Here is a 15446-nt window from a genome sequence, read left to right as displayed (position 1 = left end):
ATCATGTGGTGTTAAAGTCTGAAACGTTGGGAGGAAACAAATTGTTTCTCTGATTAATTCAATATCAATTAAGCAGATTTAAAGATCTTTCTTCTGCATATTTCTGATGGTAAAGTAGTGAAAATGACAGGTGAATTTAGTCATTTTTTAAACTGTAGACAAACAAGTTTTGCGTTTAAGATTTAGGCGATGGCTGGTGTTAATTTACAACCTCAAACCAGCACATGAGGAATTGTTTTAGCATGCTGGATCACTGCAGATTTAGCTTTTAGCTGCACCATGTGGCCAGCATGCTTTGATGAATTGCCATGATCATGCTGATCAACACAAGTTTTCAATGAGCTGTGACAGTGTGATTTGATGTGGACTGATGTCGAAGAGATAAAAAAAAAAGCAGTGTGATTGAAGCAGCCAATAAATCACAATACTCGATTGTTTTAAAATGTTCTTTTCTTTTACACATTTTTATTTGACTCATTTGTCATTTCAGGCATTTGCTGTAATGTGGTTTAGATCATCCACTTCAATCTCTTCTTTTTCCTTTTATTTGTGTGCTGTTTCTGTTTCTGTTCATGTATTTGTTTGTTTTGTTTTTTGGGGTATTTTTAAAAAAAAAGATGATTTATAAACCTTTTTTATTTCCCGTATTTGTTTTCCATTTCTGATGCTTTAAATATTACAGATGTAGACCCTGAGGAGAAAATTTGTATGAACTCGTTCCCTCAAGTTAGTAACTCATTCCCTTGAGTTACTAGAAAAATATTCAATAACTTCAGTATTATACAGTGTAGTACCTCCAAAATTACTTCACACATCAATGATCTTTTCATAGTTGTACTACAACACTTAGTTCGGAAAAAAATATGCTTTTGCATAATTTTGGTGAATTTTTCATGGGAAAAATATTCAATAAGTTCACTTTTATAAAGTGTGGTGTCATCAAAATGTCTTAATTAGTTTAAAAAGTATAATCAGGAAGAGACCATTGATGTGTGAAGTGATTTTGGTGGTAGTACACTGCATAATACTGAACTTATTGAATATTCTTCCCATTAAAAATTCACCAAAATTATGCAAAATCATAATTTGTTAATATATAGCAAGTGTTGTAGTACAACTATGAGGAGATCATTGATGTGTGAAGTAATATCGGTGGTACTACACTGCATAATACTGAAGTTATTGAATATTTTTAACATATGATTTTTTTTCTCATAAATTTACGATTTTATTCTCGTAATATTACGACTTTATTCCCACAATAGTATGTCTTTATTCCCACAATAGTATGACTTTATTCTAATAATATTACGACTTTATTCTAATAATATTACGACTTTATTCTAATAATATTACGACTTTATTCTTGTAAAATTACAACTTTATTCCCGTAATATTACGACTTTATTCTAATAATGTTACGACTTTATTCTATTAATATTACGACTTTATTCTAGTAATATTATGACTTTATTCTAATAATGTTACGACTTTATTCTAGTAATATTACGACTTTATTCTCATAATATTACGACTTTATTCTAGTAATATTATGACTTTATTCTAATAATATTACGACTTTATTCTAATAATATTACGACTTTATTCTAGTAATATTACTACTTTATTCTCATAATATTATGACTTTATTCTAATAATATTACGACTTTATTCTCATAATATTACGACTTTATTCTAATAATATTACGAATTTATTCTTGTAATATTACGACTTTATTCTAATATTATTATGACTTTATTCTTGAAATCTCAAATTATTTTTTTAATTACTAATTTCCGGCTATATTTTCAAAATATTTGTTTTAATTTGTATGTTGTCATTCAGAGGCACATATCTATGACGTGTAACAACTTCCGCCGTCGACGTCATCGCTGTCAGCCACCATGGCGGTGTCCTGTGTGAGGACATGTGTGGGATCTATTTTGGTTAAAAGTGTGAAAAGCAGCTCGAGTTTGAACACAGTCACCTCGCAGCTGAGCCGACAGGTGAAGTGTGATTTCATCTTTAATAAACCAACAAAATATATATGATAAATAACCGTGAACTCATAGAAATAGACGACCTTGAGTTAGCATCCAAGCTAACTTCTGTTAGCCGAAACTACCTTAACAAATGTGTGAATTTACAGCAAAACAACTCTGTTTTTAGTTTTATGATGGTGTGAGAGGCTGTGGGATGTCCTAATTTAAATTATTCAACCTTTAGCTAGAGTTCGGCTGTGTGCTGCTCCAGATATTCAACATAGTGTAGCTAATAATAACTCATAATAACATACATTTGTCTGTGCCTTGATGCAATATATATATATACACCTCAAGTGCAACTACCTTTGTTTACATTTTATTTATTACATCTACCCTACCTATTTTACCAATGCAATTACCTCTGTTTACATTACATCTATTTTTATATTTTATACTTCTAGTGCAATTACCTTTGTTTACATTTTATTTATTACATCTACCCTACCTATTTGACAATAAAGCTTTCTATTCTATTCTATTCTAGTAGCCAGTAGTAGTATCTTCTTTTTCCTTTTTTTTTAATTGTATTTATTTATTCATTATTATCATTATTATTATTATTTTTATTGTTATTATTATTATTATTTATTTTCTTAATTTTATTTCAATTTTGAATGTTGAAGTTGTGTACTTAATGAGTTTGTCTATAAGCTCATCTACTTAAAAAATGGTTTATAAACTATTGTAATAACGAACTGTAAATTGCATATATGAAAACAACCTTGAAAAAAGGGAAAACAAAGTATAAAAAGATATATTATTATTATTCTGACATAAATCGTTGTTCACTATTTAAGCAACTTTAATAATAGTTAATATTAATTATAATTTTTTGAGAAACCCACTACAGTAATCTCTGAGTACTGAAATACATTTGTCTATGCAATATATTCTTGATGCAATATACACCTCAAGTGCAACTACCGTTGTTTATATTTTATTTATTGCCTCTATACCCTACCTATTTTACAAGTGCAATTACCTCTGTTTACATTACATCTATTTTATATTTCATACTTCTAATGTAACACTTCTGTTTATATTTATTACATCTACTTTACCTGTTTTATTTGCTTTATAACTGTGTGTGTTTTGCCTGTTATATGTTTTTTATCTGCCTCGTTTAGTCTTGTCAAGTATTTGTTTTAAAGCACTGACCAGAAGTGGCAACTGTGAATCTCGTTGTATTTAATACAATGACAATAAAGCTTTCTATTCTATTATATTCTAACTGCACCTTTCCTCCTCTTCAGGTGCTAAGCAGGCAGATATGTGTGAGCTCTGCCCTCCACAGAAAGAACCTGGCGGCTGCAGGACCAGAGAAGTTCACGGTGGAGTTCATCCAGAAGCAGGTGGAGGAGTATAACATCGGGAAACGACACCTGGCCAACATGATGGGAGAGGACCCCGAGAACTTCACCCAGGAGGACATAGATGTGAGTGCTTGAGACTGTTCTCTCTGAGTGTGTCCACTGGCTTGTTTGTCTTCACTTTGAGGGATAAGTGGCTCCTGTATGAATTAAGAACTTGTTATTATCTCCTGATTTTATGAAGCATCTTTAAAATCAACAGAATAATCTCAGAAAACCAGTATTTTTTGACTTTGGAAACATCATGCATTTTGGAAGAACATTTTGTTGCCTACATTTTAAAGTTAAATGCATCAATCTGGTGCCCTTTGAGAGCAAAATTAAGAGGCTGAGTCTGTGAAAAACGTTGTGCATTTGTAAACAATTTAATCATAAACACTCTGGTTGTATAGATATGAATGATATTGACACGGTAAAATGTTTTTTCTGGATTTATAACACAAGATGAGAGAGTCATTGCAAAACGAAATGTGGCACAAAAATTATGTCGCATATCTTGTTTTCATTATCGTTGGAAGCCGTATTTATAATTGAAATTTGATTAATTGCACAGCCCTACAGGGCAGGTAGGTAGAATAATAAAATAGTAAGAGCAATTGGACATTATAAGAAGGTTAGAATAAGAAATATTTTGTTTTTATGGTCACTTGAGCAGGAATTGTTGCTGTTATTATTGTCTTATTGTACTTAAAAAAAGCTCCTGAGCAGCTGATCTTTGTCATCCTACAACTCTTTTGGTGGACAGTGTGACAGTTCATCCCCAGATTTGTCAACATTTATCCTCCTCTCATGAAGCTTTAAGCATTTTAAACATTGATTAGTTTGCTGGAGATGTGTTGTTGTGTTTTAAAGCTCTTCACATGGTCTCTTCACATCATCATCATCATTAGCATCGCTGCTCCACCAGCACCAGGCAGGTGGGGCCACCTCTGGCTAATCCGCTGCATCATTGATATTAGCAACGCCCTCACCCACATGCTTCTTCCACATTTTGGCCCTCGCTGCTCCGACCAGTTAGCTTGATTTCCCACTCTCCCCTCGCCCAGTCCCCGGTGTCCCTCACTGATAATGAAGAGAGCTGTTGGCGCCGGGCTGTGAAAGCCAAAGCGACGGCGAGCAGCCCAAACTATGATGTGTGGAGGAGAAGGGGAACATTTGGGAGGACTGGAGAGGTGTGAGGGGGTCACCTGATAAAATCCCTCCGCCTGGGTTTAGAGTCCAGACTCCTCAGGTGTGACGGTGATGAAGAACCAGGAAAAATCAAAAGGATGTTTATTATCTTATTAAGCTTTTTTTAACTTAACTGTAACTTAACTTTAAAAATACTTAACTGTACAATAATTTGTGCAATAATACTACTGTGCAATACTGGAATTAATACTACATTTATACTGTACATTTCAAGAAATATTCTTATTTAATTCTTATTTATATTACTATTGTATTTATATTTAACACGACTAATAGATCCCACTATTTATTATTTATTTATATTTCTCTACATACAGTATATTGTGTTTTTTATTTTATTATTTTATGCTTATTTTTAAGGAGAAACTGTAGCATCCTTGGATCAATAAATTATTTCAGATTTTAAAAAATATATCTGAACATACATCTTTGTGGGACTGCTAGTACTTAGCTATTAGTTAGAGCCAAGGTGAGAGCTCAAAGTCAGCTTTCTTCTATACTAGAGCTGAAAAAATAAGTTGATTAATTGATCAGTTGATTGACAGAAAATAAATCCACAACAATAATTGATCATTTATTAATCACTTACATCCTTTATCAAGTAAAATATCAAACATTCTCTGTGAGAATTGATCAGAAAAACGAGACATTTCAAGATATCAGCTCTGGAAAATACAGATCGACAGTTTTTTTTAATTAATCAATAATTCAAAGAGTTTATTACACCTTTTAAGTAATTTATCAAGCAAAAATATGATCAGGATTTGCTGCTTTAGTCGATTTTTATATCATTATAAACTGAATATCTTATCCTCATATTTGAGAAGCTGCAACCAGCAAATGTTTTGCTTTTTTTTGCTTGACAATGACTTCATTTTCTGTCGATCAACTTTGTAGGTTTTAGACGATTCAGACTATTTAGTTTGATTTTTGTTTTTTGTTGGCTTGTTGAATCTTGTTATCTCACTTGATTTGGTCATGAGACATCGGGTTAAAAATTAATCATGATTGATTTCACCGTGCCGATGAAATCTGTAAAATCCAACATCCTCCTGCGCCGCGGCACCGCTCGGTTTCAGGGGTAACGGTTGGACTCTTTCTTCCTCTGTCGCTCTCTGCCATCTCTGCCATATTGAGCCTCGGCTCAGGGGACACACAGGTGTGTCTTCATCTGCTCCTCTCTGCCTGTCTTTGTACCCTTTAACTTCCTGTCTCTCACACCTTTACATTTCTCTCCACCGGCCCTTTTCTTCCTGCTTTCCGTCGGTTTGACAACCTTAAAGGCAGCAACCTGCTCCCTCCGTGCAGCACCTGCTGCCTCACTAATTGAACCGACGGAGAGGAGGAAGAGGAGCGGAGAGATGGAGGATGAACAGACTGTCTTGATGAGTGTGGCGGGGCCAACACACTTTCTGTCTCCCTCTCTTCTCTCACACACACATCTACAGTGCCATCTGTAGCCCTGCTAATAACACACACTGAGCGGAGGATGAACTTGGAGTGAACTGTTGGATGTCCACAGTGTCCTCTGCTCGCTGTCAACCCGGCCACAAACTTGTGCCTTTTTCTGCTTGTTTTCTCCTCTAACTCTCCAGCAACACTCATCACGCTCGCTCGCCTTTCCTTGAACCCGCCAGCAGCTTGTGCCTCTTCTTCTGTCACTTTCTCTGGCGTTTGTTGGTGTGACCTCCGTTGTTCGGACGCGTCGGCGTTGTCATGATCTGCCATCTCTCAAACTGCCATTTCGTTTCCTGTTATTTATTAAATTATTTTCTTCTGTCACCAACAGAGGAGCATCGCCTACCTCTTCCCCTCCGGCCTGTTTGACAAGAAAGCCCGGCCCCTCATGAAGGTACGTCTGTGTGGGTTAGACTCTATAAACTTCACTTTCCTATCATCTCTATGGCTCATATTAAAGTTTAAAGGCTGTAAATTCTTCGTTTTTATGATATAAATTCCTATCAAACTGATGCAACTTTCATCAGCCGGTGTGTCATGGTGTTTTTATTCACTTCCATAGTAAAACAAGACAAGAAAATGCCACTTTGGTTCCCAACCTGATCCAGAGATAAATCTAAAGGGGTCACAAAATGATTAAAGAAAGAAAAATACTTTAACACAAAATTACATAACAACTTCACCCATAAAAGTAAACCATAACGGTGCATTTAGGAGACTTTTTCTGCTGTAGGTGCTTGTTATTCTAACAGATATTATGTACCACATTTTGTGTCTTTTGCATGTAAATCAATGTTGAAGAATATCTTGGAAAGTAGAGATTAATTGGTTCAATTTAAAGGTACAGTGTGTAGGATTTGGCATCATCTAGTGGTGTAGTTGCAGATTGCAACATACTGAGTACCCCTCCGCTGACTCCTCCCTTTCTAAGACTGTGAGCCGCTGAGTTTAAAACCGTGCAAACGGCGTTCACCTCGCTCAGAGGCCAACCTTACCATAATAACACTGCTTTGGCGGCAGGCGGTACCACGGTTTTGCACTCTGCGGCTCATATTACCGCAGTTTCTCTAGATAGTCGTCAGCAAAATGCCTAAAATGTGAATTTATCTGTCCTAAATGTTTTATTTGACTTTACTTTAATCTCCTGTTTTAATTCCCAGCATCCAGAGGAGATATTTCCGAGGCAGAGAGGTGTGTAATGTGTTATTATTATCTGTTATTTTGTTATAAATGTTTCCAAAATGGTGAGTATTGTAACTCAATGAACTGATTGTCTGTCTTGTTTTTAAAGCTGTCCAGTGGGGAGCAGACGGGCGGCCGTTCCACTTCCTGTTTTACACCGGCAAACAGTCCTACTACTCCCTGATGCATGTGAGTACTGCAGCTGAAGCACAGAGCAGCACTGTCAGGTCTTTATGTGAGGTGGAGGTAAATCTTCATCCAGCTCAAGTCTCTGGTTCTTCCTCACCTGCCTCCTGCCCCCTCGGGTCATATCCTATTCAGACGGAGTGAGTTGAGAGGAGGCTGCGTCGTCCCCGAGGAGAGCCGACGTCAGATCCTCTTTTCCACTCGGAGAGCTGCAGCTGAATAGAGCCGGGGTGAAAGAGAGGTGGGAGATTAGAGGAGGGTGAGGAGGGAGAGGAGGGAGGGAGGCGTCAAAGGTAGTCCGGTTTAAAGCGTGATCCACTAAGAATACCTGCATCTATGTGTGCTGCAGAGGAACAGGGAGCTGGGATATTATTTATTCCAAAGTCAGACAAAAATTATAGACAAATTTAATGAGATTTCAAACCTTTTATTGCATACATTCCTTTTTACTGTATTTTCAAATGAAATCAATCCTCAATTGTGAGATGTTGAAGTCAGACACAGACAAGATTTTTTTATATTTCAACTCAGATGAGTGCGATGAGAGATAAATGAAGAGAAGGGTAAAAGAGAGAACACAGGACAGCTGAAAAAAGGCCTATTTGTAAGATTATAAATTGTTTTTTATATTTTTAAAATGTCTTTTAAAACAAAAATAAACCAACAGGGGGCACCAAAATCCAACACTGGCCCTCTTACCGTGTTAAAGGTCATTTCATTTTGAAGGTATAAATGATAAACTAGGACACATAAGGAAAACAACACAACAAAAGGTCTTCCCCTAAACCACTGAGCTCCCATAAACACTAAAACACCGTGCATGGTGTTGGGTGAGATGGAGAGGAATAAACAGTGTACAGTGTGTTTGAGGTGTGGCACGTCTGGCTTGTCAGGCTTTGTCCCGCCACGGGGAGCGACTCCTCCATGGGGATTTGGGGGGGAGGCGGGAGGGAGCAGAGCGGGTCCTTGATGGGAGGAGGAAGAGGAGGAAGAGGAGGGGGGCTCCTCCTCACCTCCTCTTCCTCCTCTTCCTCCACCTTTTGTTGTGTTCACACGCTGAACCGTTCCTCCCCGTCTGCTGCTGCTGCTGACCTTGTTCAAAGACGTTTCACAGATAAGAAGGCGTGTGTCTGTATCTAAAACACAGAGAGGGGTGTGATCTCTGAATATTGGTCCAGGCTCACACTTCTTACACACACACACATACACACTCGTGCACACCATTGTGCCCTGCAGCCTCAATCTGCACCCCCTGCTGCTGGTTTAAATAGGTATGTCAGACATGTCTGAGAGCTCGTGCTGCCTGGCTGCATGATTGCAGGCTCAGTCACTCCCTTTTACCCTTCTCCTCCTCGCTTTCCTCTTCTTCCACCTTTCCTCTTCCTGTTTCTCTTGTGTCAATGGCCCAAATCCAATCCGGTCCCTCCACCCTCTCACTCCCTGATGGAGTAAACTCTATCTGTAGTCACACTCAAAGCTCAATGAAGCACCCTTCTTTAAGGTGTAGGGTATAAATACATTGACAAGCTTCGGTACAGTAAAGCTCCCTCTCTCCGGCAAGGAAATAAATAAATATCAGAATCAGAAATAGTTTATCGATCCCAGGGGGGGAAATTGGGTTACGTTACAGTTGCTCCCGTTCTAGAATAAAAATGTACAGTATAACAGAGAATTTATAAGAAAATATAAATAAGAAATATGTAAATTATATATATATATATATATATACTCCAATATATAACAGTGCAAATAAAAATGCAGGAAAATGGGATGTGTAAAAATGCAAGACTAGTATGAATAAATCTGAATATTAGTTTAAATGTACAGTATAAGTGAATGTGTGTATTGCACAGTTGAAGATGATTATGGCGTTATAGCTACTGATATGGGTACAAAAATTATATTATATAGATCATTTTAAAATGTTCATTATTTTTTATTTGATATATAATTTATGTATATTCATATATGTTATTTTATTTTTTATTTTTAATACATTATTATTATTAAATAATATATTTATATATAATATTTTTACACATTTTTACAATGTCGTTTTCTAGACCAGACAAGACAAGCATATCTGATCCTAAATACAGCGTAAAAAAAAAATTGTAAAGTTGTTAACGTCTGTATGATAATATTAAATGTCTATCTTAGTTTCATAACCACTCCTTCCACTTCCCGCTAATTGGTTTGGACTTATAGCGAACCCTCCACACGAACACACAAGCGGAGTGGAAGTGTGTAAGGAGAGAGTGTAAACAGAGGGTGTAGACAGAGGATGGATTGGATTTGGGCCCTTTTCACCAACCATCCCTCACACACCTCAGGAGTGTTTCCAGGAGGGGGCGATGGCGTGTAAAGCTGCGCTCCTCTGGCTGTTGTTGGGCTCAGCCAGCGTGGCACATTAACCTGCTCACTGCTCCACTGAGCCCTTTATGGCCACGACCCTGGGGAGCCTGAAAACACTCCTTCCCCCTTCACTTTAACCCCGTCCACACCAAATAAACCCACGACGTCCTACCAGAGCCCAATGCTTCCTCCTCTCACAGCTAAGGCCTTGAACTTGAAGGTCTCGCCGTGCATATAGAGACGACTTATTGAATAGAAAGAGTGTCTGTCTGTCTCTGTAACAACCTCGACTTAAATGTATCCAGATACTGGTTCTCTCCTCTTTCATCCAGCCAATCCATGCAAATTATTCCTCGCCATTGTCGGTCCCAGTGTTTGCAAACGTGTAACGCATCCAACCCTCCTTCTGCCTCCTCTCTTTTTTCTGATTTTCTATTACGCTTTTTTGCAAAGAAAATTGGTTTTTGCTTGATGTTTTTTGTACCCACCCCCCCCCTCCTCCTCCTGCTGCTCCTCCCGTGCCCCTCCGTCGCTGGTCGGAGTGGCAGCGGATTAGGCACACTCTATCAAGAAGGAATTAAACAAACATCTGGTGAATAATTGACGGGGAAATGAGTTCTCACCCAGGCACTGGGTGGCTGAGGTGGGGGTGTCTGCCTCGGGGACGTGACCGGCATGCCCACCCTCTCCCTCCATCCGTCTGTCTGTCTGCGCCCATCGCTGTGACACACTCCCCCCGGGGTTATTCCCAACGCGAGAGTGATCTAATGACGAGTGAGCCCCGAAACTGTCCTGTCATTTATTTAGTTTCCCTGCTTTTCCTTCCAGCTTTGCTTCAGGCAGACACAGGTGTCTGAGTCAGTTCAGTCCAGAAACATGAAGTATAACACATGAATGGATTTTTATTATTGTGTCCTGAGCATATAAGACGCTATAAATTCATATAAGGGCAGATCTGTATCACTGAAAAGTGAAGCCAATGCGGGCCAGCAGGGGGCGACTCCTCTGGTTGCAAAAAGAAATCTGATTGTATAGAAGTCTATGAGAAAATGAGCTCTTAAAACATCATAATGTGTGTAGTAGAAATGGTGATATTCCAATAGATCAGAGCTGACTAACCACTGTACATGTTTCCCAAATGTAAATGCATTGAATATGGTCTCAACGTTGCATACCGTCGTCCTAAATCTGACTATGACCCGGCAGAAAGGGCCACACATGAAGGGTTTCCACCAGGCACGATGCCAATTTAGACAAGGCCGTCACCCCCATGGATGGATGGCTAGCTCGCTTGTCGCTCTGCATGGCAGCTCCTGCTCTGCACCCCCCAATTCAATTTCCCTACCATGTTGAACTCACCAGGGATGTGGGAATCTGTTCTGAATGCTGTATGTTTTTTGGTACATTTTAGGAAATGTTCGGCAAAATCCAGAAGCTAGAGAAGCACCAAGATCGCCTGAGAGCCAAGGGGCTCTTCTCCCAGGATGTCAAGCAGATGTAAGTAGAGGAACACCAGTGTGATATCACTACAGGTACCATCTCTTACTCAGTGTTTCCAGGATGTTGTGGTGACTCTTGCAATTAGCTAATCTCCTGTCTCCATCAGCTCTCTAGGAACAAGCAGGTGGCTCACGAAAGAGGAACTGGAAGTTTTGCTGGTCGAAGACATCTCCGTTCATGATGTAAGAAGTCTATTTCTTTTCTCTCATCCTCCTCTTCCTCCTCCTCGTCTGTCACATCCTTTTAAAACGATGACATGTTGTTTTCTCTTCAGTACAACCACTTCATCCAGCTGATGGAGCGCCTGTTATCCATGCCCTACTGCGCCACAGAGGAGGAATTCGTCCTGCGTTACCGCCGGCAACTTGAAGCCCAGTCCAGGCAGCAAATGGTGCCGCTTCTGGAGCGAGATGACAGGGGCGTGGCCTTCAGCACCTCAAACGGTAGATACACACACATTTACAAGCCAGAGTAGATTTCTACATTTGGAAATATTTAACAATATATTTATAGTCTCCGTTGTTTGTAATATATGATGAGAAAATGGAGATTAAAGGTGTGTTTTTCCTCTCAGGTCGGAGGAAGACGTCGACCTCCACTGTGGTTCTCAGAGACTGCGGCTCCGGACGCGTCACCATCAATGGCACAGACTACCTGCACTACTTCTCTGTACTACTGGACAGGTTAGTGTTACGGAGTCATAAAAACAAATAAAGCCATAAGAGAAAAAGAAAATAAATGTTCAAAGAGAAAAAAAAGCAAAAATAATAGGGAAAAAAGATAAGGAAAAATAAAGAGATAAAATAAATAAATTCTATTATATAATAATAAAATGAAACCTTATATTTATATATATATATATATATATATATATATTTATATATATATATATATATATATATATATATATTTATATATTTATATATATATATATATATATATATATATATACATATATACATAAAGAGTAATTTATATGCAAATTAAATAAATATATATTTAAAAAATAAACATAAAAATAAATTAAAGAAAATGCTTATAATTATTATTATATATTTTGTTATTTGTCCTTAAAATTCCAAATGTATTTATTTTTTTATTTATTTCTCTTTATATTTCCACATTTTTTATTTACTTTTTTATTCTTTTATTTTTTTCAATTGATAGTTCCACATTGTTTTTACTTTTTATAATTTTATTTATTTCTCTTTATATTTCCACATTTTTTATTTACTTATTTATTCTTTTATTTACTTCTTTTTATATTTCCACATTTCTTTATTTACTTTTTTTTTTCAAATGTATTTCTTTATATATTTCCATATTTATTTTCTTATTCTTTTACAGATTTATTCTTTTTTATGGCACTCCTATGACTCCATATAGTGTTTCCACTGGGAATAAATCCACCTTTTCCGCATCACAGCCTCTCCGCTGCCTCATTCATAGATGCCTTAAAATGCAAGACCTGATGTGTTTTACTTCCCCTTCTAGAAAAAAAATTAAGAAAGCAGCTTTTTCACTCTTCACAGCATCGCCTCGTTTTTTATTTATCTCCTTGTAGTAAGTTAATTACACAGTTGAGTGATTGTGTGTCAGCGTGTGTGTGAGTGTCCAGAGCTGGTGTTGTCACGCCGTGTGAGGACGGGCTGTAATTGGAGCAGAGAGGTGACAATTGACTTTGTCAGCAGCCGTAGGCCATTCAGGCCGAGACGCCATCCAGAACACTTTCTTTCCTCACACACACACAACCTTATCCTTTTCCTGCTGAGTCAGAAGTCACTCTGTAATATGTGGTGGTGAGATTGTAAAAGAAAGCTTTTCACAGTGCCGGGATCCTCTGTGCTTGTCTGAAAAGTCACCCAACCAGACATTAAATTAGCTAAGCCTCCGCCGTTGATACCGCTATCTGTTAAATAGCACACACTCCTGCTCTGCCCGCTCAGCCACACTTCATTCTTTTATTAGTATCTCTGGTCATTTTCCTCTTTTTATCCCGCTCTCAGGCAGCAGCTGATGTTCCCGCTCCAGTTCATGGGCATGCTGGGACGCTTTGACCTGGAGTGCACCGTGAGCGACGGCGGGCGGTCCAGCCAGGCGGGGGCGCTGCGGCTCGCCATATCTCGGGCCCTGCTCAGCTTCCTGTCTGAAGGGGAGGGGGAGATCATGAGACAAGGTGGGTCCGCACTTTTTTACTTATTACTGATTATTTTCCAAATAAAGTTTATTTTTATTACTGATTATTTTTCAAATAAAATATATTATTATTATTACTGACAAAGTTTATTTATATTACTGATTATTTTCCAAATAGCTTTTATTATTATTATGGATTATTTTCCAAATAAAGCTTATTGTTATTATTATTATTATTTCTGAATATTTTCCAAATAAATTGTATAATTATTGTTATTAATTTGTATTTTTCAAATACAATTTATTATTATTACTCAATATTTTCTAAATAAAGTTTATTATTATTACAGAATATTTTCTAAATAAGTTTATTATTATTACTGATTATTTTCCAAATAAATTGTATAACTATTATTATTACTGATTATTTTTCAAATACAGATTATTATTATTACTGAATATTTTCTAAATAAGTTTATTATTATTACTGATTATTTTCCAAATAAAGTTTATTATTATTTCTGATTATTTTCTAAATAAAGTTTATTATTATTACTGAATATTTTCCAAATAATAATTATTACAGATTATTTTCCAAATAAAGTTTATTATTCTTATTCTTATTATTACTAATTATTTTCCAAATAAAGTTTATTATTATTTCTGATTATTTTCCAAATAAATTGTATAATTATTATTATTACTGATTATTTTTCAAATACAGATTATTGTTATTACTGAATATTTTCTAAATAAAGTTTATTATTATTACTGAATATTTTCCAAATAATAATTATTACAGATTATTTTCCAAATAAAGGTTATTATTATTATTATTATTATTATTACTAATTATTTTCCAAATAAAGTTTATTATTATTACTAATTATTTTTCCAAATACATTTTTTTATCATTATTACTCATTACTTTCCAAATAATATGTGTCATTATATTCCAAATAAAGTTTATTATAATTACTGTTATCTAATCTTTAACTTCCAGCTGGTCTGCTGACCCCCGACCCCAGAGTGAGGGAGAGGAAGAAGCCGGGTCAGGAGGGAGCACGAAAGAAATTCACCTGGAAGAAACGCTGAGGAGGAGAAATCACCCTCCCCTGAACTCTAATATGAAACATTCAGACGGACTTCTGGTGGTAATATTCCCCCAGTTCACCTGATTCCTTGTCAGTGGTTTATTTAAGCTCTTGGAGGAACACAATCGGAGATGAACAGGCCGCCATTTTTCAATATGCAGCCCAGACTGAACAAGCTGCAGTGAGCCTCTTCAGCCACCAGATGGAAGTGTGTGTCAAGGAATAAGATGTATGTGTTTATCAATGTATTAAACAATAAATAAGGTTTTCATATAAATATACATGTTTTTTTTGTATTTATTTTTGCCATATCTGTGTCGTCTATCTTTTTTACAGTGATTATCTTTGTGTCATCTGACAGTTTATTATTATTACTGAATATTTTCTAAATAAAGTTTATTATTACTACTGATTATTTTCTGAATAAAGTTTTTTATTATTACTGAATATTCTCCAAATAATAATTATACAGATTATTTTCCAAATAAAGTTTATTATTCTTATTCTTATTACTAATTATTTTCCAAATAAAGTTTTTTATTATTTCTGATTATTTTCCAAATAATATGTATCATTACAGATTATTTTACAAAGATAGATGACACAAAGATAATCACTGTAAAAAAAGATAGACGACACAGATATTCACTGTTCAAAGCTAGAGAATTAAAGTCATCTATCTTTTTTACAGTGAATATCTTTGCGATAGGAGGAGGTTATTTTTTTAATATTTTTAAAAAATCTTTTTTTTTAAGATTTGTCTCTTTGTTTCCTGCAGATGCACTGCACCATTATTACTCACTAATCAGCATCCAATCTTTTATTCATCTCTCATTTATTTTGGTATTGTAAGGAACTTTAATCCAAAATAATGCATCTTCCTTACAATACCAAAATAAATGAGATAAATAAAAGATTGGATGCTGAT

General features: G+C 36.3%; 2 protein-coding genes across 9 annotated transcripts in view; both read left to right on the top strand.

The window, feature by feature from the left end:
• The window catches only part of pou3f3b (POU class 3 homeobox 3b), a 181156-nt gene extending 177721 nt beyond the window's left edge, over window positions 1–3435 (top strand). For all 8 annotated transcript variants that reach the window (XM_037761743.1, XM_037761741.1, XM_037761740.1 and 5 more), the window contains one exon: window positions 3300–3435. The gene's annotated coding sequence lies outside the window, so the exon portion shown is untranslated. The remainder of the gene's footprint in view (window positions 1–3299) is intronic.
• mrps9 (mitochondrial ribosomal protein S9) lies at window positions 1854–14799 on the top strand. The gene is made up of 11 exons (XM_037761770.1): window positions 1854–2007; window positions 3300–3482; window positions 6397–6459; window positions 7226–7256; window positions 7357–7436; window positions 11200–11285; window positions 11395–11470; window positions 11563–11731; window positions 11863–11971; window positions 13295–13464; window positions 14428–14799. The coding sequence occupies exons 1-11, from the start codon at window positions 1906–1908 to the stop codon at window positions 14517–14519; spliced, it is 1161 nt and encodes a 386-aa protein (XP_037617698.1). The 5' UTR covers window positions 1854–1905; the 3' UTR covers window positions 14520–14799.
• The last annotated feature ends 647 nt before the right edge of the window (window positions 14800–15446 follow it).

The sequence above is a fragment of the Sebastes umbrosus genome, chromosome 24 (genome assembly GCF_015220745.1).
Source record: "Sebastes umbrosus isolate fSebUmb1 chromosome 24, fSebUmb1.pri, whole genome shotgun sequence".
Classification (NCBI taxonomy): domain Eukaryota; kingdom Metazoa; phylum Chordata; class Actinopteri; order Perciformes; family Sebastidae; genus Sebastes; species Sebastes umbrosus.
The sequence above is the reverse complement of the archived record's forward strand: the minus strand, read 5'-3'. Positions and strand labels throughout refer to the sequence as shown.